Raw genomic sequence first — 27,852 nt, 5'->3', positions numbered from 1 at the left:
TCCATCGCAAATCCGATCCCTCCCCTGGCTGCCTGACACCTGCTGTGGTTCCCTACTGACTGAGAGTCTGAGGATCCAGCGGCCCCAGATTTTCCCGCCTCCTTCCAACCAGACAGCTTTTACCCCCCATCCCCAATTCCTGCCCCCCCAAGGCCTCCTTGCCTTTGACCTACCTTCTCCATCTCGGGGTGAACTTAAGAAGGGGTGTCCTCCTCGCCCTTTGAGGCCCCTGTGTGCGGCACATCGGCTGCCCCCCATTCCCCAGCCTGACTGCGGGGGCCGGGTCTCCTTGGCCGGTTTCCCAGGCAGAGAGACACCTCACAGGGCAAGGGAGAAGGAAGGAGCACCTCAGCAAGCAAAGGGGGACTGGCCCGAGCTTGGACCCTCAGAAGTGGGGAGTCGTGACCTGTGCAGTCAAGTATGCCAGCAGTTTGGGCCACAGCCTGGAAGAAGGAAGGAGGGGGGAATGGAGAGGACAGGGTGAGAAAGGAGAGAGCGGGAGCAGGGAGTGGGGAGGCGAAGAAGGAGACGCTGCCGCCTGGCCAGGCCTGCGGGTCTGCAGGTCCCAGGAGAGAGCGGCCGAAGCCAGGACATCCCTCAATCCCATGGGCAGGGCTTGCCTGCGGATTCGAAAGCCTTTGGGCAGAGATTCTATAAAGTTCTACCTTGGACAAGGCTGTGCCTCAGTTTCACCGCTGGGAGGGACATGTGGCCCCCACTCTTTATGTGGGAAGCGCTCAGCGTGGACCAAGGGTGCCATTTGGGGTGGGCCTTCCAAGCAGGTCAGATCAGACGGTGGGCTGGGAGGGCCCTTATGTCCTCCCCAAGGGTGGGGGTGCTGCCCTCCAGGTGCAGCTCTGGGCTGAGGTCCCCCCTGGCATCCTCTCACTGATGTGGGGGCGGGGGCATAGGTCCATGACCCACACAGGCTCAGGTCGAGGGGCAAAAGATTAGAAAGCACCCCTCACCCCCAGCTACGCTCTGAATCCTCACTGTGCATCAGCCCCTTAGCCCATTAATTTGTTTGTCCATCTAGCCATCTACCCACCCATCCATCAAAACAGCCACCATCCATTCATCTAACCAGCCACCATCCATCCACCCATCCATCCATCCACCCATCCATTCATCCACCCATCCACCCATCCACCCATCCATCCATTCATCCACCCATCCATCCACCCATCCATTCATCCATCCATCCATCCATCCATCCATCCACCCATCCATCCACCCATCCATTCATCCATCCACCCATCCATTCATCCATCCATCCATCCACCCATCCACCCATCCACCCATCCACCCATCCATCCATCCACCCATCCATCCATCCACCATCCACCATCCACCTATCCACCCACTGAAAGTATCTATGTGCCAAGGGCTGGGAAGCAGGGGAGACCCGCGTGGAATGTATTCAGACAGCAGCACATAGAGCTATTTAGTGACAATTATGATCAGCGTCAGATGGGGCAGTCGCTGGGAGCCGGGAGTCCATGACAGCAAGGCAAGGCCTCCTTACAGGGTGCGTGGGGGCTGAGGCTAGAACGAAGAAGTAGTGAGTCAGGTGAGGAATTGAGGCAACTGCTTTCCAGGCAGAGGGAGCAGTGTTCCAGGAGCCCAGAGGCAGGCGAAGCCCATCCGGGAGAAGGAGGAGGAGAAGGATGGGGTTCTGGAGCTGCTGCCTGCTGGGTGCTTAGTTGCTGACCCCAGGGAGAAGCGCCGCCCCCCCCCTCACCCCACGGCTCTCCCACAGCCCTGGAGGTCCCTCCCGGCTCCAGCCCAGAGCAGGGCCCCCTGGCGTTGCTGGCCTCTGTGGAGGGGCCTCTCCACCTGGACTACAAGGCGTTCGGGGCTGGGCTCCGGTTCTCAAGCCTGTGTTCAGCAAACACCAAGGCTACATGGTGACCCCCAGCTTTTTGTTTATGGCGCTAAAACATACAGAACGTGAAATTTGCCATTTTAACCATTTGTATGTGTACAATTTGGTGGCATTAAACGTTCACACATTGTTGCGGGGGGGGGGCGGGGGGGGCAGCCATCGGCACCACCCACACCCAGGCTCTCCCATCTGGCGAAACCGGAACTCCGTCCTGTTAAACAAACTCCCATCCCCTCCCCCCTGGCCCCTCTTTGAGGTTGCGTAGTATGCCGGTGTATGGACAGACCACATTTCGTGGGTCCATCATCCCTCCGTGGACACGTGGGCTTTCTCCATCTCTCGGCTGCCCTGCATCATGCTGCTGCGAAGCCTCCTTCCCAGCTCAGCCCCTGGGGCCAAGCACACAGCCAAGGAGCAGTTGGTTTTTTGTAAAACTCTAGAGTGAAGGGAGCATAGACTGTGTCTCGACCAGCTCTCGACCAGCTCTCTTCCTTGGGCATCTCGAGGCCCCAGCGGAGGAAAGGGACTTCCCCCGAGTCACAGGGGGCATTTGAGGAGTTCCAATCTGCTTGGGGATTTAAACAGCGTCCTGGGAAGCAAGCCTGTGCCTGGAGCTCTGTCTGTGGCACCTCCCCCACACGAGCCAGCCTCCCCGCCCCCTGACGAATGACCTCTGCCAACTTCCCCCAGATAAAGCACGAGAGGCAGCAGACGCTTGGACAGCCGGGCACTTGGCCCTGTGTGCCATGCACTGTGTGAGCCCTTGTTCCAAGGTCACTCCCATTCCAACCAGATGCTCACCCCCGCTCCCGCTGCCTTGGAAACGGAGACGGACCAGAGGCCGTCTGGGGCCCCCTGTGTTGGGCACGCACACACTGAGTCTCCAGGACAGCTCTACCGGCGAGTTTTATTACCGTTCTCATTTTACAGACAAGCAATGGGCGCAGAGCAGAGAAGGGACTTGCCTCGGGTGACAAAGCCCAGCATAAGGCCCAACCTCCAACCCATTGTCCGGTCAGCCGTCTACACCGGTGAAGGAAGCCGGGTGGCCTCACTGGCCCAGCCTCCTTCTCATGTCCAGAGGTCCCGGGAGATGGAGCCCAGGCCTGGCCCATCTCCAGCCTGGACAGCCAGGATTGCCCCTGAGGACGTCTCCAGAGCTGATGTGGTGGCATCAGCTTTGGCCTATCCCTGTCCTCCCCGGCATCCCGGCTCCTCCTGGCTCCTCCTGGCTCCTCTGAGCTCCCGCGAGGACTGCTGCCTTCACCTCCTGAGCACGACGGGGCCCTGCCTGCGACACGGTTTGCAGGCCACGCTGGCAGAGGGGCTCTGGCGGTGGCGGGCATTGGTGGGCCCTCCCAGTGAACTTTCTGCGGAAGCCCCCGCCCTTCTCTTTCTGCTCTCCAGCCGAGGGGCCGGACGGCAGCACCTCTCTGGCCGCGGGCGCTTCCTCTTTGGCCGGCGGGCTGCGCGGTGGCCGGGCCCTGGGCCCTCAGCCCTGGCAGGGCCACCCAACGGCCTGTCTCTGTCCGCCAGGCTTCCTAGAGGCCGGGCCTCTGCGCCCCACACCTGCAGCAGCCCCCCGCTGCTTTACGAGGTTTATCTGCCAGAGGGGCTTTGAGGGCGGGAGCGGGGACCCTTATCTCCCTGCCAGGGGCCTGCCCTACGGTTGGGGCTTTGTAATCTGACATTGTGATTTTTTCACCCTTGTTTTCACCCCCAGGGAGGGAAGATTTGCTGAATCATCCCGGGGAGGTGGTTGGAGGGGGCTGGGGGCAAGGCAGCTGGAGGGCAGTGATAAGTCTGAGGCCTGGCTGGGGGGCGCTGGGGGGCCCGGCCTGGAGGAAACCCCGAGCTGTGACGGTTTCCAGCTAAGATTGTTGGCTCCTGCAGGGCTGCTTTGGGGACACTCAGCTCTGGAAGCCGGAATTTCCCTCCCAAAGGAGGTCAGAGGAGGACTGGGCCGCAGATGGGCACACTGTGAGCCATGGGGGACTGGCCGGGGGACCCTGAGACAGTGGACCATGAGAGCCGACGGTGAGGCAGGGCGAATGTGGCTGGTCCCCGAGCCCCCACAGGATGGCTCCCGGGACCCTCTAAAGCACCCAAGCTTTACACACTGGGCTCTTGCCTTCCAAGAGGGGCCCTGGCTAGCCCTCAGACCCCCAGCAGGTTGGGAATGGAGCTAGGGGCTGACCTGAGGCCTTTGTCTCCCCAGGGCCTTTGCACCACCATGGCTCGGGCAGTCCTCCCCACTTTTGATGTATCAAATTCTTCTTTTCTTTCCAATATCTGTTTCCTCCAAGAAGACTTCTCTGGCCCCAGGGACTGGGCTTGGTAGCCCCTTAGCACCTACAATCCCCTAGGGGCCCCTTCTCCTAGCTCTTACCCACCAAGGCCTGGCCCAAATTGGACACCCAGCAAATGCTTGTAGAACGGAGTTTGGGGTTCTGTCCTCAGAACCCCGAGAGTTGCCCTCTATGGGGACTCGAAGTCTGAGATCTGCAAGTGGTGAGGAGACCCCGAGAGGGTGCGGGTGAGCCCCTGGACCCCCTCTCTGCTGCAGAGCTGACCCAAGTTCAGGGAGAGGCGGTCCCAGCCTGGGCCTTCCCTGGCCCTCCACTGTGCCCCTCACTCTTCCTGCAGGGTGGTCTGACCTTTCTGTGTCCTGCGGGGGCCGGCAGCCTATAGAAGACGGATGTCCCATCAGCATTGGTCGTGGCCCACATACCGAGACGGGGGTCCGACTGGACACACGTAGGGGGAGGGTCTGGAGCAGAGGCCCCGCTGGACACGCGGGAGCTTCCCCAGAATGCTCTCTGCTCCCTGATTTCTGATTCCCCGCAGAGTCTGGTGGGCAACCGCAGGCCGGGGCAGAGGGGTGATTGACACCCCTGAGTCAGTGGCCACATCCCCTGCTGCTCCCAAAAGGGGCTTCTGGGGCAGGAAGAGCTGCCCACGGTGGTCGCTTCACTCCCTTCCTGCTGCCCAACTGAGCTCAGAGATAAGTCGTCGCTGGGCTGAGGGAGGCCTGGGGGCTCAGACCTTCTCCAGAAATCATGTCAGGGTTCCTTGTGTGGAGGAAGGAGCCTGAGGGCCACGATAACCCCTTTATTTTTAAGAGATCTGGGAGGAAGTCCCAAGTCACCCTTTGCAGAAATAGCTCCGAGCTTCATTCTGGCGTCTGTGGCTCCAGCTGTCAGCAGGGACAGCCCAGGAGAGGAGCCTGGGTCCGTCTACCACACGACAGCAGGGAGGACACCCCGGCCCCAGGAGCCAGCCCTGGGCCCAGGCTCCAAGGTCACAGCCATCGGCCAGGACAGGAGCTAGACTGACTTGTGCACAGGGGCTGGCCCCAGTGACTGCCTGGCGACCTGCAAGTCACTTCATTCCCCCCCCGGCACCCCCCACCTCTGTGTCCTTCCCAGGAGCACGGGGGTGATGGTGTCTCCCTCGCGGAGTCCACGTATGTGAGGTCCACGCCATGGCTCACACAATATTACATACCAGTTTAATGTCAGGAGTGCCGAGCAGAGGTCTAAGCTGCAAAAATGGGTCAGGCTCCGCGGTTCAGTCTTCCTCCACTTCAGGCCGAGCCCCATGTGCAGGCCCTCACCAGCACCCATGTGCCCTGCAGGGCCGAGGACGGGCAAGCCACCAGCTGCCACCCCCACCCCTCGATCCCCTTATTCAAGAGTTGAGGAAAGGAAATCTGGGACTCTGGGAACTTGGGGCATGCAGACTGAGTCTAGAGACTTCCAAAGACCACAGGTGTCATTTTACAGGCAAGACAAATGAGGCCCAGAGGGCAGCGCCCTGAAGTGGGGGCCAGAGTGATGTTCCAGCCTCCTGACACCCAGTCTGGGGCTTTCTCCATCCCTACCTTTCTCTTACGGGAGGGAACAACTAGCCCCTCTTGGTGAGGCCTGCCCTGGCCACCCGTGGAACCGGAGATCCCCATGTCGCCCCCACTTCCTGTTCCGTGTCCCCTCAGCATCCCCACTGAGCTCCAGGAGGGCAGGCGTGGTGTCGGATCCCCCACTAGCCTAGACCCGTCTGTGTGCCTCTGGGAGGTCACGGGCCTGGACCGACACAGGGGATCCTAGGGAGTATGGCCGTGCACTCCGCTGGGCAGAGGCAGGGCCCCTGCCGGCTACTCCTGGCCAACAGGAGCTCTTGCCCTCTCTCCTCTCCCCTTAAAATAAACAAATCACCTTTCTCCGCCCCCCCCACCTCCTGCCAAAAAAACCCCCACATCATGGAAAACCCAGAAAAAATCTTTCTAGAAAAGGGAATTTAAAAAACCTACCATGATGCCACTCTCACCCCCCAATATAGCCCCGCAGACCTTGGGGTCTGCCTGACCCCTGACGGGCTGTTTCGCAGCTGAAGTCAGGCCTTCAGTGCCCTGAGCGGTGGCCCGGGAGCAGCTTCCCCTTACAGGTCAGGAGCTTGTCTTGCCACCTCTCCCGACCTGAGAGGGGTCACTCAGCCTCTCATCCCTCCTGCGCCTCATCCACACTCGCTGAGACTCAGTTTCCTTTCTCAAGGCAGGGTTGATGAGGTATTTGACTCCAGGAGGGTGACCAGTGCCAGGCTGGGCGTTCCGGGGTCCGGCCTGAGCCTCTCACCCCGAGACCGCACGCAGGCACAGGGAGGAATGGTGGAAAATGCCCTCCTGCTCCTTTATGTGTTTGGGGGTGGAGAACCTTCCAGAAAAGGGGACTTTTTCTTTGGGCCTTGCGGAGGGGCTAGGCAGCATCAGCACCGCTCTGTGACCGGGGAGAAGTGGGGTGTCCAGTCTGCGCCTGCACGACGCTGATTCCTAGCTGCATTTGCTGGCACGGCTGGGAGGTCGAAGTCCCCCCAAGGAACCCCAGGGGGCCTCTTCCTCCCTGGCTCTTGTCGTTGGGGTGAAGTGGTTGCAAGTCTCTCTCTGTCCTGCTCCCCTTCTCCCGCTCTCTGGGCCGCCAGGCCCTTGATAACACTTGGAAGGCGCTATCGGCTGGGAGCGTCCTCCTGCCCAAGCCCGCTGGCCCGCTCCAGGCAGACGGTTGGCAGCCGGCACCGTTTGATAAAGTTATCAGGCTAAACCTGAGTACGGCCGCTCAGTACATGCCCCTGCCTCAGATTTCCCTCCTCCTGCCTTCCTGCAGCTGCTCCCCCTGCACCGGAACCCCGGGTCCTGCCTGGCTCCCGCCTGGGGCCCACTCTAAGCGGGACACCAGGCAGGTAGATGGGAGGGTGCAGCCCCCCGCCAAGGCCAGGAGGAAGAGCTGCATGTCCAGGGTCTGCCCCCCTTGCTCCCAAGCCGGGGGCGGGGCGGGGGTCCTACTCCACCTGTCACAGAGGACCCAGGGGCCCTGCGGGGGTTGACCAGCCATCCTAGCCTTAACTAGACACCTGCTAGGTGTTGGGCCCCAAGTGGAGTGTTAGGACACAAAGGATTGGGCCCAGTGCCCGCTGGGAGGTGGCTCACAGGCTTGGGGGGCAGGGGCAAGCCCCGCAGCCCGTCAGGAGAAAGGAACCGCCCCATGGTGCTGTGCACAGACATCTAAGGGAGCCCTGGGCCGGTAGCCGGGGGGGAGGGGTGGAGAGGCAAACCTCAAAGCAGGGAAATGATGTTTGAGCACAGGGAGCCTTTTTTTAATGCCAGTGATAATGTTATCATGTGGGCCCACTACAGAAAAATAAAACATACACACTGAAAAATATGGGGGAAGAAATACACACAACTCCTGTTCTCGGCAACAGCCAGGGTCGATACGCCGCGTCTTATCCTCGCAAACTTCCTTCCTCGTGTGCAAGGAACAAAATGGAATCGGATGGTGTATACTGATTTTTAAACCACTTTTTCACCGAAGATATCATGAACCGCTTCCTATGTCGACACATTTATTCTGCAAAATCTATTTTCTCTTCATTTTTCTCGGTTAAAAAATAGAAACACATACACGCAAATCCAAGTGTCCTTTAGAGAGAGCACGGAGGGCGCAGCCGGGCCGTCCTCCCAGCCCCCTGAGACAGCTGCGGTCGTGGCTTTGGTGGATTCACTTCAGATTTGTTTCAGTGACCTGCAGAGGTATGCTGGTCTCTTGTCAGGAAACCAGCCTGCTCTGCCGAAACGGGCATCCGGTTCTGGGCAGACCCCAGTCCCCTTCAGGTCAGTCCTTGCGAGGCACGCAGGCCCCTTCCGACGGCTGCGAAGTCCATTGTCTGGATGCACACTGCTCACGTAGCCCAACCCTCTCCTCTCGTGGGAGTTTTGGGTGGTTCTGATTCTTTCCCCCATTGCCCGTGGGCTCCAGAAGAGGCTCTCAGAGCTAATCTATGTGCCCATCCGTGACTGGCTCTTTAACAGAAACTCCCGGGAGTGAAGTGGACGGTCATGGGCTGAGCGCACCTGGCTGACAGCTTTCATGCCCTTGAGCTGGGCTTGAGGCTGAGAGAGGGCTCCCGGAGGGAAGAGGGCACTCCTAGCAGAGGGAACACTGGGCAAAGACGTGTGTGAGGCATCGAGAACTCTCTGAAGGCCTTTTGAGAGGAAGGCTTTGCTGCTTGTTTGGAATGCCAGGAAAGCAGCTCCGAATGACCTTGGTGTTCTTACGTGTGTCCTGCCCTCCTTCTTGGGGAGCCCTCCACTCCCTGACCGGCCTGGGCAGGGAGCTGGGGAGGAGCTCACGCCCCCCCACTGCAGTGCTCCCCAGGCCACACCACCCACCCACCGGATCCTCTTTCTAAAGCTCAGCTGAGATGTCTCTTGGGCTCCTCCCCTGGTCTCCAGATCAGTCAAGGGCTTCGGTGCCTTTAGAAGACTCTTGTGGGTCTTGGGTCCCTTACGCTGCCCCCTGGCTAGCACCAGACTCTGCCCCGCTATGGGTGGCCACTTGGCTTCATACAGCTCTGGCCAGACCAGATCCTCAACATTCTGTGGTCACGTCTCCTTGATTCCCTGCTCACCCCCACCGCTTTATTCATCCTGCTCCTTCCCTCTGGGGTAATGTGTCCCCACACCAAGTGAGGGCCCATCTAGGGCAGTGAAGGCTATGTCATGTGAAGGCCTGGGGTTTCATTCCTGAGGGGATGGAGGGAGGTACATTTGCTTTCTAGGGAACATTCAGAATAGGTCCTATTCTTCTAGATCCTTCCACTTCCTCCCCTGCCCCAGCACCAGACCCTGCCTCTTCACCTCGGTCCCTCTGTTCCTTCCAGGCCACTGCACTTCACTCTGGGTGGGGACAGGTGGGGACAGGCTGGGGCAGGATGGGGCCAACTCAGCCACACACAAGCTGGGCTGACACATTTCCATCCTTATCAGTCATTTCCATGGAGGGTTCCTCTGGGCATCTCCCAGTTTGTCCCTCAGGGGCCCTGGTCCCAGGGCTGGCAGGGGCCTGGCTGCCGTGTGGGACGTGGCCACGTGCTGGGGTGGATACGCCTTGAAGCTGCCACCACTAACAGGACATTTCATCTGAAAATGAATTCAAATGTTGCATTCTGTTCCCTAACATGGCTGGTCTGTTTCAATGTTAAAGTGTGATTTTAATATTGTTAACTTTGCTATTTACTGTTGAGTAAATTGCTACTCTCGGTGGAGTTGCTGCGGACATCCTGAGGTCTCCTGTGCCTCAGCCGCAGCCACTCAGCCCTCAGCAGCCAGGCCAGTGCGGCAGCCCCATGTAACTTTGGAGGCCACCGCGTGTACCCGAGTCTATGTAAACAGAGTCCTCTAGATTTGTGCCTTGGCTCCCACAGCCCTGGGGAAAGGCCACTGGACTGGCTTCTGAGGGATACTGCTGCTAACAGGAGGTGTGACTTGGACCATGATCTCCCCTCTCTGAGCTTCTGTCCCCTTATGTGGCAAAGGGAAGCCATGGGCGGTCTTCACAAGGGGGTTTCAGAGCAGGTAGGCAGCAGGAGAGGAATGGCGAGTGGAGGGTGGGACCGTGGAGCTCCTCTGGAATCACAGACGGTGGGGGCGGGGCCCCGCTGCACCTGCTGAGCCGGCCCGGCTCCTGGCGCTGAAGGAGACAGAACTTCGATGGGGAGCTCATGGCGTGCAAAATGCTGGCTTATCTACAAGCCTTCTCCAGGGAACGCGGCCCTGCCTGTGATGCCTGTCCTTCCTGTGACAGCCTGGGCTTCCTGCAGCCCCGGGACGGTTCGGGGTTGGGAAGGGGCAAGTGGCATTAGTCTCAGGCTCAGGGCACACGCGGAGCAGCCCGCAATCCCCCAACGACTGTCTTCTGGGGCCATGGGAGCCCTGAGCCAGGGCCCTCCATACAGGGCTGACTCTTCCCCAGGGAGCAGGGTTCACTGGCCCACACCCTGGCCTCCTTTCTCAGCAATGTGCAAATGGGGCTCTGGCCTCCAGGGCTCTGAGGCTGCAGTCGCCCCCCCCCGAACCCCCACACCCTGTGGGCACTCAGTGGAGGCGCTGATCGCTGGAGCCTGAGCAGACGAAGAAAGGTGCATTGTCTAGCTCAGCTTCTCTTCCTTGCCCCGCCTTGCTGCAGAAGTGGCCAAAATCCTAATATTGGTGTGGTTTTGTTTAGCAAACAAAGAGCATGCAAAGCAGTTCCCCATCCGAGTGCGTGTGTGTGTGTGTGTGTGTGTGTGTGTGTGTGCCCAGCACCCTCCCTTACCCCAACACGGGGCAATGGAACACCCATCCCAGGCCTGGCCCCGATGTGTGGCTCCCCGCCTCTGGCTCCACTGTGTCCATGGGTGGAGAAGAGGAGAGAGCAGGTGGTCTCCAAGGCTTTGCTGGAAACCCCCACAAAGGGGAGCCTGCAGAGGAGGCCAGACCATCCTCGTATGCAAATCTCAACCCCCTACCCCTGCTTCCACAAGCCTGAAAGGGCGCTCTGGCTGGAGTAAACAGAAAGAGGCTCTGGAATGAAGTGTAGTAGGAGTCCTGCCTGGCCAGACCCAGAGCCTGGGAGTCGGGGGCTTGCCACTCCCCAGAAGGCCTCAGAACCCCATAGATTCACAGCAGAGGAGCGGTGTGGGGGGCAGCGTCTGTAGGTATCTTTGGGAGGAAGGCAGAGACTTGAAGACCATCTTGCCTTGGAATCAGATTCTAATCCCAACTCTGCACTTGCCTGCTGTGTGATCTTGGGCGAGTTGGCCAACCTTCCTGAGCCTCCACTAGCCCCCTCTGTAAATTGGGATAATGACACCTCCTTTGCCAAGGGTTGTGCGGGTTCAAGTTGATGTGTGGAAACCCTGGGCCCCGCTCGGTACCTGGAAGAGACTCATTCAGGAGTGTCCGCTGCTGTGGGTTGGTGCGGGCTTGGTGCTGAGGGCATGGGAGAATACCTTCTGGCAGGGGAGAAAGTTACCCACATATACCTGTCATTGCAGGTCCAGTGGGTCCTGAGCTTTAAGCGGGGAGCCCAAGGTGCTCAGCCTTCAGAGGTGGGAGAGCTTCTGGATGGAATGACCAAGGGAGGCTTCCTGGAGGAGGCAGCATTTGCGCAGGCCTCATAGGATAGGCAGGACTTCAAAAGCGGCTACTCATGGCCTGGCAGCACCTAGCAGGGGCTAAGCCCTGCTCACTGCCATGCACACATGGCCTCAGGGAATCCTCGCAACAGACGGAGAAGCTCTGTCACGTCGTACAGCTAGTACACCAAGCTTCAGTGAGTCCTATCTGCAAAGTCCCTTTGGCCACATAAGGCTCTGGGGATTAGGACATGGATGTCATCCTTGGGGGCTACATCAAGAACCTTGAGATGGGAAGACTGCCCTGGACTGTCCAGGTGAGCCCCGTGGGATTACAGGGGTCCTTCCAAGAGGAAGGCAAGAAGGTCAGGCAGAAGAACGAGGCGGGTGATGGAAGCAGAGGTCAGAGCCGCCTGCTTTGGAGACGGACGAACCCTGGAGGCCCCGGCAGGAACGCAGCCCTGCCGACACCCTGCGTTCGGCTCCGGAGGACTCGTTTTGGGTTTCTGACCTTCAGAACTGTACAAAGATAAGTGGCACTGTTTTCAGCCGCTAACCTTATGGCAGTTTGTTGCAGGGGCCAGCGAAGAACGATACCGTCCCCCGCTGCAGGAACATGCCTTCCCCATCGTCTGGCTGCAAGGGGCTCTTTCCCTTCTGTTCCAGCACTTACCAGTTTGGACTGAGTCCACCTCTCCCAACCCATCTGTCAGCAACTCCAGAGCTTTCTCTGACTTTTTTTTTTTTTTTAGTTTTCAATTTTTTTTTAGTAATTTCTACACCCAACGTGGGGCTCGAATTTACAACCCTGAGATCAAGGGTCGTGTGCTCTACTGACTGAGCCAGCCAGGTGCCCCAGCTTTCTCTGCCTTTTGAAGCTCCCTACTATCCCTTCCCAAAGCCTAACCCGCACCCAGGGGGCACTTAATAAACACTGTCAAATGTAAATAAATCTGTGTTTTTGTTTTTATTTACAGCAGTTGAGAGGAACAGGCTCTTGATAGCAGTGACTGCTTGCTTCTCCAGCCCCATGGTCCGAAAGCAGAGCCGGAACCTCCGTGGCCAGCTGCGTGCCAGTCAGAAGTGGGGGCCGGCCAGCACATCTAGCTGAAGCAGAGGGGTCTTAGGCCTCCCACTGGGGCAGGAGGCAGCTCTGGCCATCCGTGGCAGCTGGAAGGAGACCCACTGAAAACCGGATCCTAGCACAGTAGGCAGCAGGCAGAGGGGGAGGACTTCTCTGTGGATTCCAGTTCTGGACTATTCTTGGCATACCTGTGCACAGGGGGCTATGCTGGCTTTCTGGGCTCTGCCCTAGGGAAGGCGCCCAAGCTCTTAGACCTCTAAACAACTTCAGCTCACAAAGACCCAGCCCAGGTCCTATATTTTACAGCAGGAAAATATTGGTCCAGAGAGGGAAAGCAACTTGCTCGAAGTCACACAGCAATTTCGTGAGTCTCCAAACAAGCGGAAAGATTCCTGCCCAGTGCTGACTCGGAGACAGGGCATCTGGATGCAGGAGGCTGGCCTCGCTCTGGGTCCCGGGACCTCAGGGCAGGCTGGCTGGGAGCCCGGGGCAGGGGCAGCCTCACTTGAGACTGTGTTGGCTCTCGCGGTGCCTCCGTAGGTCCACCTTGCGCTGGAACCCCTTGGTGCACAGCTCACAGCTGAAGGGCTTGAAGCCGGTGTGCTTCCGGCTGTGGGTGATGAGGTTGGAGCTCTGGCTGAAGGCCTTCCCGCACACCTGGCACTTGTGTGGCTTCTCACCTGTGGGGCAGCAAGGACCGGGTCAGGGCTGTCCGGGCCAGACCCGCCACCCACTGCCCTGCATCTGTTTGTAAACTCTGCTGTGTGTTATCTCGCGGCCAGCCTACATGCACTTTGGGAAAGAACTACAAAAGGGGGACAGGAAAACAACGCCCCCTGGGGTTGCACCCTGGTCCGACGCAACTGGGTCCATGCTGTGTACCAACGGGCCGAGCACCTGGTGCGAAAGAGGCACTCAGTCACCAGCCAACGATTGGAGGAATGAATGAGCGACAAATCCACCTGCTAGTCTCACTTCCACCCAGAGATCACACTTGGGCTCTTTCCTTCCCGGTGTTTTTCCTACGCATTAAGTGTGTACTTAAGTCACAGTGCGTCCAGCTCTCCGCGTGGAGGGGAGCGCCCCTCTCTTTGTAACGGGACCCCACCCCTGTCCGAAGCCCACGTTGGGACCTTTTAGCAGTGGGAGGGAGGGGTGCGGGGAGCGGCTCTGCTTGGGCCCGTGCGGGCGTGGCCGGGGAACCCCGGGTCCAGATGGGGGGGGGGGCGGAGCGCCTCACCCGTGTGGATGTAGGTGTGCTTCTTCATGTCCGACTTCTGGTGGAAGCGCTTGCCGCAGAACTGGCAGGGGTAGGGCCTCGTGTCCGAGTGGATGAGCAGATGTGTGGACAGGGTGGACGAGCGCTTGAAGGCTTTGCCGCACATCCGGCACTCGAAGCTGCGCTCCTGCCGGAGGAAACGAGGCCCCGGGGGGTCAGGCGCGGGCGGGGCCTCGAGACCCGGGACTGCCACGCTGGGCGCAGGACCAGGCCCTGCCGGGATCCCCTGAGGAACAGGACACTCGTTGGGGGGGCGGCCTCGAGAACGGGTCCCGGAGGAGCAGGACCCAGAGGCCCCCATTTCTGCACCCCAAGGTGGGGCTGAGGCATGGGGCATGAGATGCCTCCTGTGGGGTTTTCCCTGTAACCTTCACAGTACCCCAGTCGAAGTAAGCCTCAACACGCGTTTGTTGACTGACTGATCGATCGACTGATCTGGGGCATGATCATCAGCTTCCCAGTGCTTTGGTTAAGAGTCTGTATTTTTGGGGCCCGATTTTGGCTTCTGCCCCGTAGAAGCCACGTGACTTTAGACAAGTCATTTAACCTCTCGAGACTCAGTTTCCTCATCTGTACGTGAGAACAGCAGTAATGAGCTCACAGGGTAGAGAGCCGAGCCGGCAGTAACTGGCACATGGCGTGAGCTCACCATTGAAAGTTCTCACGACCAGATCCTGCTCTCCCACCTCAGCTTTTACTGACTCTGGTGTTAGCACCGTGGGTCATTTCGGGTACTTTCCCTGGAACGGAATATTCAAGAAGAGCTAAGTGGGACAAGATGATCACTTAAGCCTGACCCCAAGATTCTAAATGTCGAGAGCCTCAAAGCTGAGGACGCCTGTCCTGACACACGGACGGCAGGATCATCTCTGAGCATCAGAGACCACTCTCTGCCCCCCAAATTCCACCGGGCTAGGAGCCTCTCCCAACGGCACACGAAGCTGATTCGGTCCATCCGGGGTGGGAGGGGTGTCGGGAAAACTATAACGTAACTAGCACTAAACCACAAATATTCGTTATCAAAACACATTAAAGTATGTATTATATAACAATTCTAAAAAGAGGGTTTTGGGGACCCAGATGAGGGAGTAAAGGACCTCAATCTGTGTCACCCTCAGGGGCAGGGCGAGAGACCCAGCCATAGCCCCTAGGTTTCCTGCGGGAGGCACAGAGCAGGAGTGGGAGGAGGGGGTCCTGGGCTCGGCCAGCTGCCCACCTGGGAGTGGACGTGTGTGTGCTGTTCCAGGCTCACGGCGTGGCCGAAGGTTTTGCCACAGACGTCACAGGCGAAGGGCCGGGTCCCACTGTGGGAGCGGCGAACATGGACTTCGAGCCCGTGTGGGGTGGAGAACACCTGCAGGCAGGGTGCAGAGCGTGAGGCCACCGGGAGCTGCGGAGAGGGAGATGGGCCTGGGGTCCCAAGGCCACCCCCACCCCTCCACGTCCAGGCACAGATGGGCATAAAGCAGGAGAAGCACGGGAGTGCCGATTCCGCTGGCCTTTGCTGTGTGTCCTGGGAAGGTCAATTTCCCTCTCTGTGGCTTGGTTTCCCGTCTAGAAAATGGGGGCCGTGGGAGCATGTAAAAGGCCCCTCCTGGCCCTGGCTAGAGACTGAATAGCCCAGTGGTGAAGAGCCAGGAATTTGCCAGAGCCACGTTTGCATGCTGGCACTGACGTCTACTTGCTGTGTGCTCTTGGGCCAATGACTCAACCCCCCTGAGCCTTTTGTCCACTTCCTAGGGTTCAAGCATGTCCAGTGCTTTGCACGGGGCTAGCACACAGCCGGGGTTCAACAAACCATGGTGAGGACGAACATTCTAAACCCTCGACCCCACCAGACGACCCAAGATTCACAGCACAGGGAGCAGCCAGCGGCCAGGGAACAGAGAGGGGACGCAGGGCAGGGCCCGTGAGCCCACCCACGCCCCAGCTGCCCACCTTGTTGCACCTGATGCAGCGATATGCATCCATGCCTGGGGAGCAGCGGAGGCTGAAGTCCAGGGGCGGCTCAGTGCTGGGCACCAGAGGGCTGCCGTAGAGGCTGACGGAGCGCTCGAGGAAGGCAGACTGCATGGTGGAGGGGGCCTGCCGGTAGCTGTGGCCGTAGGACGAGGCCAGGGCATCCCAGGAGAAGCTGGGCTTGTAGAACGGGGGTGAGCTGGAGTCCCGGTCCTGGGATCGGGGCATGACAGCAGGGCCCTCTGTGGAGAGTGGGACACACGTCTGGTGGGGACTCATTGATAACTAGGGCACCGCGCCCACCACTCTCCACCTAGAGACCTCCTGCTGAGGGTTGTGGTGTGTAGCCCAAAATATTTACTGTGGGGGAGGGTCTGGGTCTTCATTGTGGCTTCTCGGCTTCTCAGCCCAGAAACAGGCCCCCAGCACCAACAGAGCGCCCACCTCACCCACCGCATCGGCCTGCCCACCTGCTTCTTCTGACCCGCCACATAGAAGCTCTCATCTGGGAGTGAGCTCCCCGTCCTAGAGGGGCCCAAGGAGAAGCTGGAGAGCTCAGATTGTATCTAGATGGCCTTGTTGATCTTTCCTGACTCCACAGCTCCAAGGATCCCTGCTTCCATGAGCCCATCCACCCTTCATTCCACTCGCACTGGCTGGTGGGGGATGGCCAGGGGTTCCGGCCTGGGTACCTGGCACCAGGGCCGTCCTGCTCAGGCTCTGGTCCAGGTCCAGCTCTGGCTCCCGTTTGAGGTCAGTCCAGGTCAGGCACTGGTTTGGGAACAGGGTGCTGAGGACAGGATCATTGCTCAGGACCTGGTCCCTGGCCCCTGTGGGGAGACAAGATCATCAGAGACATCAGCTACAGCTCCTAGGAGGATGGGGACCCAGAGACGCACTTGCTGCTGTCCCCAGCTGCTCGCATGCATGGGCCCTGCCCAGGATGGCGGGAGCAGGGTGGAGGCCGAAAGGAACCCCCTCACCCACCCAGGAGAACTCCTGGACCAGTGTTAGTTTTTGGAGGGCCCGACCCTAGCCCTAGATCTTTTCTGAGTCTGGTTAGGACCCACATGTCGGCTGCTGAGGACCAGCTCCAGTCCTGATGCTCCCATCATCCAAGGGGTCAGAAGAGATGGGTGCATTCATTCATTCGTTCACCCAACATATACTGAGCTTCTGCTTACAGAAGGGATACCGTGCATCCCCAACACCGGGGGCAGGGAGCCCTGGATGGGTGCTGAAGGGGAGCTCTGACTCACCGGGGCTAAGGGCAGGAGGCCAGACCGGGTCATCTTCCTGGATGCGGGGCTGGTGGTAGGTGTGAGCCTTCTTGCTCTTCACCAGGAAGGAGCGCGGCATGGTAAGCGTGTGCCCCACACTTGCGAGGGGAGAGGGAGAGAACAGTTAGGAAGGGCAAGAGGACAGCAGCCTCTGTATTTTAGATTCCATCAGAATCCACTGTCCTGAGTCGAATGGTGTCCCCCAGAAGTTCATGTCTACCCAGAACCTGTGAATGTGACCTTCTGTGGAAATAGGGTCTTTGCAGATTTAACCAACCAAGATGAGGTCATACTGAGTTAGGCTGGACACCAAGTCCACTAGGTCTAGGGTTCTTATAAGAAGAGAAAACTTTGGGCGCACAGACACAGACACGCAGGGAGGACACCGTCCAGAGGTGGGAGCAGAGATGGGAGGGGGCACTGAGGATCGCTGGCTCCCCCAGAAGCCAGGAGAGAGGCACATGGCAGACCCCCTCCCCCCCGAGCCTCCAGAAGGAACTGACCCTGCAGGCACCTTGATTTTGGATCTCTAGATTCCAGAACCTTGAACGAATAAATTCTGTGTTGTTTTAAGCCACCTGGTTTCTGGTAGTTTGCCACAGTGGCTACAAACCCTAACCTCCCCCCACTGCTCCCTTGCTGGGAAATTAATACACCCACCTTCTAGAAAACCCCCAGGGTCAGTCTGCTCCGGCCCACATGCCCTGAGTCGCACCGGGAGCAGAGAAGAAAGGACAGGGGTGTCTCCAAATGTGACACACTCCTGACCCCGCATCCTGAGAACTGCTTTTGTGCCCCTGTGGGATCTGCATTCGGAGGCCATGGAAGGGGTGGTCTGAGCTCAGGTCTTGGAGTCAGACGCTCACTTCAAATCCCAGCTCACCCGCTGTGCACTTTGGGGCAGACGCTTCACCTCTCTGGGCCTACTCCCTTTTTTGGAAGGTGCAGCGTCCAGGCTGTTGGTGCCAGTGAGTGCATCATATGTGCTCAGTTCTTATCATGGTGGGGGGTGGGGAGCAGGTTGCAACAATGGGGGGCACCTCGATGGCAAAGCCACGTTACTGCGGCACAGATGTTCCCAGAGCAGGGCTGCCCCTTGTCCGTGGCCCCAGCCCGGAGTCCGGTGCCCAGAGACGGAGGAACCTTCTCTCTCTGTCTCTGAGTGGGGTGAAGGGGGGGTTGGAGTTGCGTGTGGGGCTCAAGGTCCGAGAGGACCCCCATGCCACCCCACTGGGAAGCCAGAGGGCATTTGTGCACGTGGAGGAAAAAGCCAATGTCCACCAACTGTAAGAACTAAGCAGTGGGCAGCCCAGCTCAGTTGCATCGTCACCGAACCCACCGGTCAGGGGGTGGGGGAAGACACGGAGGACCAAATCAGGAAAGGGCCCTGCACTTGGTCCTGGGCAGGGGTCGGGGCATGGCAGAGCCAGCCAGAACACCTCAACACTCCTGGCTTCGCATGAGGAGAGCATCTCCTGCCCCCTCTCCAGATGTTTCCCATCCTTGTGCTCAGCCGGTGAGGCTCCCCTGAGGGCTCCTGGGAGACAGAGAACATCTGAGTGGTCCTCTCTCCACCCCACCCCTAGGCCATCCCCAGGCAGGAGCACAGGAAATACTTCGCCAATGCCATTCCCGGCGGCTCCTCTGCAGGTCCCATTTCCAGGCCTCGGAGCAGGAGCCCCTTCCCCAGGCCAGCCACCACGCGGGGCTGCAGGGACGATAGGGCCAAGCGCGGGAAAGGGATTACAGCTGCTCCAACAACAGCCAGGGTTGGGTGATAAGGCCAAGGCGAGGAGCCGGCTGGGAGGAGGGAGATTAGAGAGGGCAGCTTGGAGCCCTGCCTTTGCAGCAGGCCCAGGGAGTCACCCCTTCCCCCAGGCGTGACCCCAAGCCAGGCAGGAGAGGGAACCCCAGCTGGACCCAGGCCTGTCTGCCCCTCCCCAGAGCCCCCAGGGCATCAGGAGTCTGGTGAGGCCACTCCACCCTGGGCAATCCTAGGTCCCGCCCTCCCCACTGTAGGCCTCAGTGTCCAGATCTGCTAAATGGGGACCGCAAGCCACCTTCCTGCGATTGCTGGAGCAGAAAGGACCTCTATTACAAACAAGCGTGCAAAGTGCTCGGTGTAGTGCTGGGGCTGCAGGAGCACCGAGCAGGTGGTGGCATCACAGCCCGCAGGAGAAGAAACTTCAGGGAGGCAGGCACAGCCCACGTCCTGTCCTGTGTGGTTCCATCCCCAGGACCCCCCCCCCCCCAAAGCAGGTTCGCTCTGAGGACAGGGATGAGCCTGGGACCAGGAGCAGGGACTTGCTCCAGGCCCTTCCCCTCTGGGATCTGAAATGAAGAGGTGGGACTGGAAGGCTCTGGGGTCCAGTCCAGCTGTCAGATTTTGCCCTCCCAAGGCTTGCCTGTCCTGCTGTCTCCCCCAGGCTTGTCGGGAAGCCCACGGTGGCCTTATCTGCCAGGGGCAGTCTTCCTCTGCCTGCTCCCCCTCCCCCAGGGCTCCCCTCACCCCCCTTCCTTCCCCCTTCTAACTCTTGGCTCCAGGAATCCCCTGGGGAGGCCAGACCCTGGGCAGAGCCAGAGACCCACACACGCCAGGGGAGGCGGGGACTGCGTTGTTTTGTCTCTTGTTCTGGGGGAGCCTCCGAGGGCCACGGTCTCTCTATCCAAAGATGATCTACTATTTTTTACATAGTATTTTAGCAGTAAGCCAAAGAGAACCAAAGGTAGGCATAAAACTGCTGGAATGCCAGGAGATCCTTCTTGTAGCCAGGATCTGCGTAGCCTTAGCTCCGTGAGTTCGGACCTGGGAGCTGAGTGGCTACTGCCCCATTTCACGGAGGAGAAACGAGGCTTGGAGACTGGCTCCTGATCCCAGGCAGATCCCAGGCTGTCCCCCAGGCCTCTAGACTCTCGACTGTCAGACCACGGGGTGGGCACTTGGTGCGGAGGGAAGTGCGCAGACATGCTAAGGGAGGTGTCTAAAGCTCCCTGGTGTGCGTTATGCCACGGAACTGATACCCACTGAGGGCAAGGGAAGCAGTGATTGTCTTCCAGGCTTACAGGGGGAACTGAGGCTGAGGGAGGAAAGTGGCTCATCCAGACCCCGCGCTCCTGTCCTGCTGGGACTTGACTCCTGGCCCAGGGCTCTGCCCATCGGCACCTATGGTCTTCCCGGACACCCATGAAGACGGCCTGCCCGGGGCAGAGAGAGAAGGCTGGTTGGTGGGGCAAGATGATGGAGAGATCAAATTCCTTTGATCTCTGTCTTTTCTAGAACCCAGAAGCTCCACATGGATTCCTGGAGAGTTCTGAGTGGAAAGAAAGACCTCCTTCAGGAAGCTATAAGCTATGGTGTTCCCTTGGTCTCAGAGCCTGAGGATACCATAGAGGTCAACTGGTTAGGCGTCAGGACAACACAAGTTCATGAGCAAGGGGTCCCAGCTTCCGGGGTCCCTGCCTGGAGGAAGGCAACACTCAGGGCCTACTCTCGGGATCCCCTCAGAGCCCCCAGTGCCCCAGTGTCCCCCTCCCTCCCACCCTAGAATGTTCCCTCCACCAAGCCCGGCTGAGTGGCACAGCCAACCCCATGGCCCAGCCTTCAAGCTCCCTGTGGGGGCCAGACACACCAGGAGAGCTTCCTTTTGGCCCCTGTTAGCACAGTGAAAAAAAAAAAAAAACAGGAACCAATCACCTATACTGCAGTTAATCAACAACCACACCGTTCTGATTCACACGAACCGTTCTGAGAAAGAGCTCAGAGCAGAGATTGTGAAAGAACCCTAAGATTTCTTCATGAAACAGAGGCCTCGATGGTATCGGCCTCCGGAAAGAGACTTGCTGTTAACATCTCTTCCAAAACCGTCCATCCCGATGGAGGGTGCCCTGACCCCGAGTCAGAATCTCGGCCCCGCACCCCCACGTCCAGGTGGACATGGAGCCGCAGCCTGGTGACTTCCGTACAACGAGGCCCCGCCACGGCCTCCCGTGGGGCTGAGTCTGATTTTGTGACCTTGAGCTTGACCACGTCAGCCTCCAACCTAGGGCTTGGTTTTCCTATCTCTCAAAAGGGACCGTTGGACTAAGAGATTTCTAAACTTCCCTTTTGCTCCAAAATCCCATGCACGGTTTGTTGACCTTGAGCGCGGGACTGACCTACCTTGACTAAGAACCTCATCACTCGGGTTCCCTTTTTGGGAGGGTTGGGTAAGACTCCGTTGTTTCTCAGAGTCCGTGACAGAGGACCCTTTGGACTTCCTTTATGTTTAAGACGTGACTCAAGCAAACAAACAAACTGAAAAAACCCTTTCCATGTAGCAGTTAGGGGAAATGGGCCTGTTTCACGTTAGGGGCCCCGGCAGAAAGGGGTCATTATTTTTATTCGAAATGTGCAAGCAGTTCTCAAATGTCTCCTCCTGAGTTCAGAGACTGCAATGTCACAAGTGAGTGAATCGACTTCTGAGTTTACCCCCAAAAGAATTGAAGGCAGGGGCTCAGACATATTTGAACACCCAAATTCACAGCTGCATGACCCACAATCACCAAAAGAAGGACGCAACCTGAGGCCCATCAGCGGACGGTGGAGAAACCAAACATGGCGTATCCATACGATGGGTTGTTATTCAGTCTGGAAAAAGGAAGGAGGTGCTGGCTCATGGCACGATATGGATGAATCTTGAGGACACCATGTAAGCAAAAGGAGCCAGGCACAAACAGAAGAATGCTGTAGGACTCTCCGCTTCTATGAGGTCCCCAGGGAAGTCAGATTCATAGAGACAGAAAGGACAGCGGTGAGAGCCAAGGGCCGGGGGACGGGACAGGGAGGGGAGTTCGTGTTCAATGGGGACAGAGTTTCAGTTTGAGAAGATAAAGAGAGTTCTGGAGATGGATGGTGGTGACGGTTGCCCAACATTGTAAGTGCGTTTTCACGCTACAGAAGTGCACGCTTGAAAATGATTAAAGTGGTCACTTTCTTGTCATGTGTATTTTGCTACAATAAAAAATGAGTGAACCAGTGGCGCAGCGGTTGGGCATCTGCCTTCTGCTCAGGGCGTGATCCCGGCGTTACGGGATTGAGCCCCACGTCGGGCTCTTCCGCTGTAAGCCTGCTTCTTCCTCTCCCACTCCCCCTGCTTGTGGTCCCTCTCTCGCTGGCTGTCTCTATCTCTGTCGAATAAATAAATAAAATCTTAAAAAAAAATGAGTGAACAAAACATTTCCTGAACATTTCTGAATTGGAGCAGCTCCCATTGGTTTGAATTCCCGAAAACAAATGAACAAAAAAAAAAAACTCCCTCTAATTTAAGGAGGGGTAAGGTTTTCTATTGTTTCTGAGAGGGGACGAGATCATACGTGGTCAGGCTGTTTTCCCAGGGGCGATCAGGTCCCAGAACCTTCAGGAGTCCTTGCGGCTTCCAAGAGGACCCCAACCTCACCCACCCTCCCGAAAACCTCGAGAAAATGTTCTGCACCAGTTTTGAGTAACTCCATGCATCAAAGCCAAGGCAGATACGGCTTTCTGGTGCTCCCCAGGCACCTTCCGCAGGGAAACCCGCATACCGACCCCCCAATCTACAGGACCGCACTCTTGTCGGAAGACACCTCACACATCTCCTTATTTAAAGAGTCCCTTGGGCACCACCTCGGAAGACAAGAAACTCGCCACCTCACTAAGACTGGCATCTTCTACCCGTTCATTGCCTCCTGAGAACTATTCAGGAGGTGTGAGCCCCCGTGGGCAGGCGTGGCTTAGCGAGATCCAGGTCCGGAGCCTGCAAATTAATTTGCCCTCTCCAGGAAACTCATGAAAGATGCAGACCTTCCCCGCAGAAAAACGTACACAAGCAGGTACCCGTGGCTATTCTATAGACCCCCCCCCCCTTTAACAAGCCTTACTTTAGAGCGGGCACCTCGCCCCAGATGCCCAGATTCTCAACTTGGCCTTTTTTTTTTTTTTTAATTAGGTAGAAAAGACTGAGATCCCACCTGCCCTTCTGCAGCCCTCTTGTTTCTGGAGGCTGGGGGCTGGGGGTGGTGGACAACGCATTTTCCCTTCTCCCCTCACGGGGCTCTGGATGGGAGGGCACTCACTCTCAAAGTGCCCCAGGGACTTGGGTGAAGGGCACTGGGGAGTGTGGGATGCTGGGGGTAGAACTTCCCTCCGACGTCTCTCAATTTCACTCCGATTTTATAGACAAGCTCAGGGTGATGGGGGGACAGGACCACACTAAGCCAGGGGCGTGAATGAGTGTCACCCCACGCTCTGCCCAGGTCCCTGGGAGAGCTGGGGTTGCAGGTATGACCTCGCACACACAGGTGATCCCCATCAGACCCGACCCGGTTTTAGAAAGGCCGTTTATGCACAGTTGCCGGAGGGCGGAACTCCTATAGGGCTCTGCCTCCCACCACCTCCTCTCCGCTGGGTTCAAGGGCTGAAAGCTGCATCCTGTGGAAGAGATATCCCAGTCCACCTTACTCTTCCTGTAACTGCCAAAGGGCCCGGCTGACCTGCCTGGAAACAATCTAAGTCAGACATGCAAATTTAAGAAGAAGAAGCTGGGATGACAGCACTCACCTGTCCCCAGCTCCGCCGTCTGGTCCTGGACGCCGTCTTGGTCTTGGTGGGAACCTCCCAGCCTCTGGGGATCAGCTCCACTCTGTCAACCTCGGACTCTCTGCTCAAATAGATACTTCTCCTTTTTTTTCTCTCTCTCACTCTCTCTGGTTTTTTTTTTTTTCCTCTTCTGTTCCCCTCCTTGATTTTCAATCTGATTATTTGTGTCAAAATCTGGCGGTGAAGAAACAGCCAATAGAGAGCGCCCGAGTGCTGGGCTGCATTTGCTTATCAAAGCTTCCCGGGGCTCCCACTTCAGGCTCCTGCCAGCCCTCCACCCTGGGTGCCACGCTCTGTGCCCGGACATTCTAACTAACGCCTCCTGGAAGAGAAAGGACGGGCTAAATCAGTCTGTTTATAAACTTAAAACAAAACACTTGTATACCTGATTTTGCATAACTCATAACTTTCTTTAGTCTTTCCTTCCTTCCTCTGTCTCTGTGTCTGTCTGTCTCGGTCTGTCCCGAGCCAGGGGCACTCTGCTTCAAAGCCACTGCAGACCGCTCTTAGAGAGGTCCCTCTCGTTCTTGCAGAGATGACCTTTGAGAAGAAGAGCCGAATTCACGCTTCCCCAGCCTTGACCCCAGAAGACGTGCCCAGGTGCTTCCCAGCGTCCGCAAGCCCTCAGTGCACTCAGGCCCGCGGCAGGTGCACTCGCGTCCCAGGCCCTGCGTGTGCCGCCATCTGGCGGCCGCAGAGGAGACGGGGGCGGCGGGAGGCCCGCGGTCGGTCACGGGGTAAACTGGCACAGCCAGGATCGGACATCACATCCCACTTGGCACGGAGCCCCATCCCCGACACCCCACCTTTCCCCTCCTTTGCCCCTCAAGCCTGATTTATTTCAGGGGGATTTGCATGAGAGGAGAACTCACAGAACAGAGCACTGTTAGGGTGATTTGCATGCTCTTGCGGCCCGGCGCTGGAGAGATTATGTTTCCCTCATCAAGAAAACAAGTTTGGCGACCGGAAGCCCCAACTTAAACTGCAGGTCCGGGCCGACACGAGGAGAAAGGGGGCTTCGGGCGAGGCTCCTCTGCGGGGCCGGGCCCAGCCTGGAGGTGGGCGGGGCTTGCGCGATGCTGGGGCGTGGGTCCCGACCATCGACCATCGCCCTCAGCCCTCGGCCCTCGGCCCTTGGACTCCCCTTGGTGGTGAGAGTGTGGGAACATCTGGAATATTCTTTGGATCTTCCACATTGCCAACAGCCAACCGGAACTCTTTATCATTATGCAGAAAACTCAGAACCCAAGGACATTAAGAAAAAATTCCCATTTCTTCCCATTCTCCCTCCATTATGCAGGCACATCCACGTCTTGCTTCTCGGGTCTTTCTTTTTCCACTGGCTGTTATCTTCCTCAAGTACCTCCCAGATTATCTTGCGGCTTTGATGAACATATGTAACAGTATTTCGGCTTTTCATGGTTTGCCTTAACAACCACTTTCTTCATTTGGGGAATAGCGTGGTTGGGGTAAAGCTGCCCTATTGGGTACAGGCTGCTCCAGGGTTGTGATCCCACTTCGGGTCTTTATCTTCCTCCTTTAGTAACCGATGCAGGGACTCCCTTGCTAGACCAGGTCCCCAGCCTGGCAGTGAAAGCGGGCCTTCTCTGGAGCCACGGGGACCCCTTTGCGGGAGGCAGTGTCCAGGCCTCCAGACTTTGCGGCCTGGAGCCGCTATGCTGTAGCAGGTAGGCCCTGGCAGCCTGAAACCTCCCAGCCCTGGGGTCCCCTCCAACACCACTCCCCTTAGTAGGCAGCCCCGGAGAAGAAGTGCCTTCATTTAGCCTTTCCCAAGGGCGAAATCACTGCAGCATCCTTGTGCCCGTTCATTCATTCATTTAATCCAGTTAGTACTGGTACATGTCCTGTTCCAGCGTCCTTCTCCCCTCTGCCCCCTGCCTTCCTCCCTGTCTTAGTCGTCTCAGGCTGCCATAACCGAATACCGCACGCCAGGGGACTTTGACAACATTTCTTGCAGGGAGACCAAGGTCAAGGTGCTGGCAGATTCTGCTTCTGCTGAGGACGAGTTTCTTGATTTGTAGCCCGCTGCCTCCCTGCTGAGTCCTCACTTGGGAGAGAAGCAGATGGAGAGGGAGGGAGGGAGGGAGGGAGGGACGGAGTGAGGGATGGAGGGAGAGCAAGAGAGAGAGAGAGAACTCAAGCTCTGGATTCTTTTCCTTTTCATATAAGGACATTCATTCCATCCTGGGGACCCCACCCTCATGACTTCATCTAACGTAATTACCTCCCAAAGGCCTCACCTCCAAATACCATCACACTGGGGGCTAGGGTTTCCACATGAATTTGGGGGGATAAAAACATTCAGTCTCTAACTCTCTCAGCTAATACTTGTTTATTGAGTGCCTGCTAGGTACCCGATGCTGGGGTTTCCAACAAGAGCCAGATGGGAGCCATCGTGAGTGCCGTCCTGGTCTAGCAGGTGGGATGGAGTACCCTGAAATTTACAAATCGGACTGATCAGTGCTGTGATGTAATCATGGTATGCAAAGGAGTGTGGGGAAATGAACTCGGACTTGGAGAGTAATGAGAATTAATGAAACTAATGGAAGTGACATCTAGGTTGATGCCAGGCTGACTTAGTTGGGAGACGGAAAGTAGGGAAGAACGTCTAAAAAGAACAGCATGAGCAAAGAGCTGGAGGCAGGACCTTCGGGGAATTGACAGCAGCCAAGTTCAGTACCGGTGGATGGTGGAGGGCAGAAGAAGGGAAGCGAGAGATGATCCTACAGAGGAAAGAAGGAGCGTGATCAGGAAGATTCCTCCCTGATTTAAAAACCTTCAGTGATTCCCCTTTACCTAACAGGACACAAAATCAGCTTCAGAGATCAGCATTCAGTGTTTTTCACAGGGTCAGACCTCTTTCAAATGACAGCACTTTTTCTTTTCTTTTCTTTTTTAGGATTTTATTTATTTATTTGACACAGAGAGAAAGCACACAAGTAGGGAGACTGGCAGGGGGAGAGGGAGAAGCAGACTCCTTGTTGAGCAGGAAGCCCGACACAGGGCTCAATCCCAGGACCCTGGGATCATGACCTGAACTGAAGGCAGATGCTTAACCAACTGAGCCACCTGGGAGCCCCTGACAGCACTTTTTCTAATGCAAGTTGCAGAAACCCACTTTATACTAGTTTAATAACAATAACAAAACAATTAGTTCATGTCACTGAAAAGTTCCAGCTTCAGGCATGGTTGGATCCAGATGCTCAGATAATAGTCTGGATCTCATTCGTTCCTGCCTCAGGACGTTTGTATTTGTTGTCCGCTCTGCCTGGATGGCCTAACTTCCAGATCTCCCCATGGCCGACTCATTCAGGTCTCAGTTGAAATGTCACCTCGGCAGAGAGACTTCCTTGGCCATTAACTAAAGCAGGACCTTCCCACCCCAGCCACTTTTGGACCCATCATCCTACCCTTTGTTCTTCTTGGCAATCATAATTATCTGAAAACGTCCTGTTGATTTATTACCTTTTTATTGGTCTCTTGTTTGTCCTGACTGTGCACACGGAACGTAAGCCATACAGGAGCAGGGGTGGAGTTTGCCTGGCTCACAGCCAAGTCTCCAAGGCTGACAGCAGTGTATGGTAGCACTAGTGATGTTTCTACAGAGTGAATGGATGAACGAATGAATGAATCCGTGCATGCATCTCTCTCTGTCTCCATCTCTCAGCTTTCCTTTCTGCTCTGGGGCTGAGATACAAACACTGGCAGCTGTCGTCTATCATCTTATAAACAGCAGTGGAAAGCAAGCTCCATCTTGGGAGGCCCCAGACGGACTCTGACTGGCCCAGCCCAGTCACAAGGCATCATCCCTGCACCAATCATGGTGGCCGGTGGGAGGGAAATGGGTCTCTCATTGACCAGGACTGGCTCACCCTCCTGCCCAAACCTGGAGGAGGCAGGGTTGAGTTTGGGGAGGAAAGAGCAGTTGTCACCACATGAGTAAGGCCAGAAAGGTGTTTGGGCCATGGCTTCCACTTTCCACTTTCCAAGTGTCTTCTTATTGTCACCTAAACATACTGCGTTCTTTCCTGCTGGAGACCGAATTCCAGCCCCTGCCCTTGCCCTTCCTATTCCCAACGTCCAGAACGTCCTTGTCTTCAACGTCCTCCTTTGCAGCCCAGTTCTGCTCTCACCTCCTTCAGGAAGCCTTCCTAGATGCCCGCAATCTCTGGGGCTACCCAGGACAGCCCTTGGATTCTTTGTCAGGGGGCACTCAGCTGCTGCCTGCTGGGATCAGCAAGTACTACGGGCAGGAACGCTGCGGAGTGCTGGGGGGGGGGGGGG

At 57.4% G+C, this 27,852-nt stretch overlaps 1 protein-coding gene across 4 annotated transcripts; it reads right to left on the bottom strand.

The window, feature by feature from the left end:
* Window positions 1-12,284: 12,284 nt before the first annotated feature.
* GFI1B (growth factor independent 1B transcriptional repressor) lies at window positions 12,285-24,088 on the bottom strand. Of its 4 annotated transcripts, none has more exons than XM_040632116.1 (7): window positions 23,509-24,088; window positions 16,914-17,032; window positions 16,347-16,484; window positions 15,634-15,896; window positions 14,912-15,085; window positions 13,657-13,921; window positions 12,285-13,096 (listed from the first exon to the last, which is right to left on the bottom strand). In XM_040632116.1, the coding sequence occupies exons 2-7, from the start codon at window positions 17,011-17,013 to the stop codon at window positions 12,918-12,920; spliced, it is 1,119 nt and encodes a 372-aa protein (XP_040488050.1). In that variant the 5' UTR covers window positions 17,014-17,032; window positions 23,509-24,088; the 3' UTR covers window positions 12,285-12,917. The 4 variants fall into 4 exon arrangements, with proteins under 4 accessions (XP_040488050.1, XP_040488051.1, XP_008696890.1 ...); XM_040632117.1 differs by having other exon boundaries at window positions 13,657-13,822; window positions 23,509-24,060; XM_008698668.2 differs by having other exon boundaries at window positions 14,912-15,049; window positions 23,509-24,030.
* Window positions 24,089-27,852: the final 3,764 nt, after the last annotated feature.

Source organism: Ursus maritimus, unplaced genomic scaffold, assembly GCF_017311325.1.
Source record: "Ursus maritimus isolate PB19 unplaced genomic scaffold, ASM1731132v1 scaffold_17, whole genome shotgun sequence".
Lineage (NCBI taxonomy): Eukaryota > Metazoa > Chordata > Mammalia > Carnivora > Ursidae > Ursus > Ursus maritimus.
The sequence above is the reverse complement of the archived record's forward strand: the minus strand, read 5'-3'. Positions and strand labels throughout refer to the sequence as shown.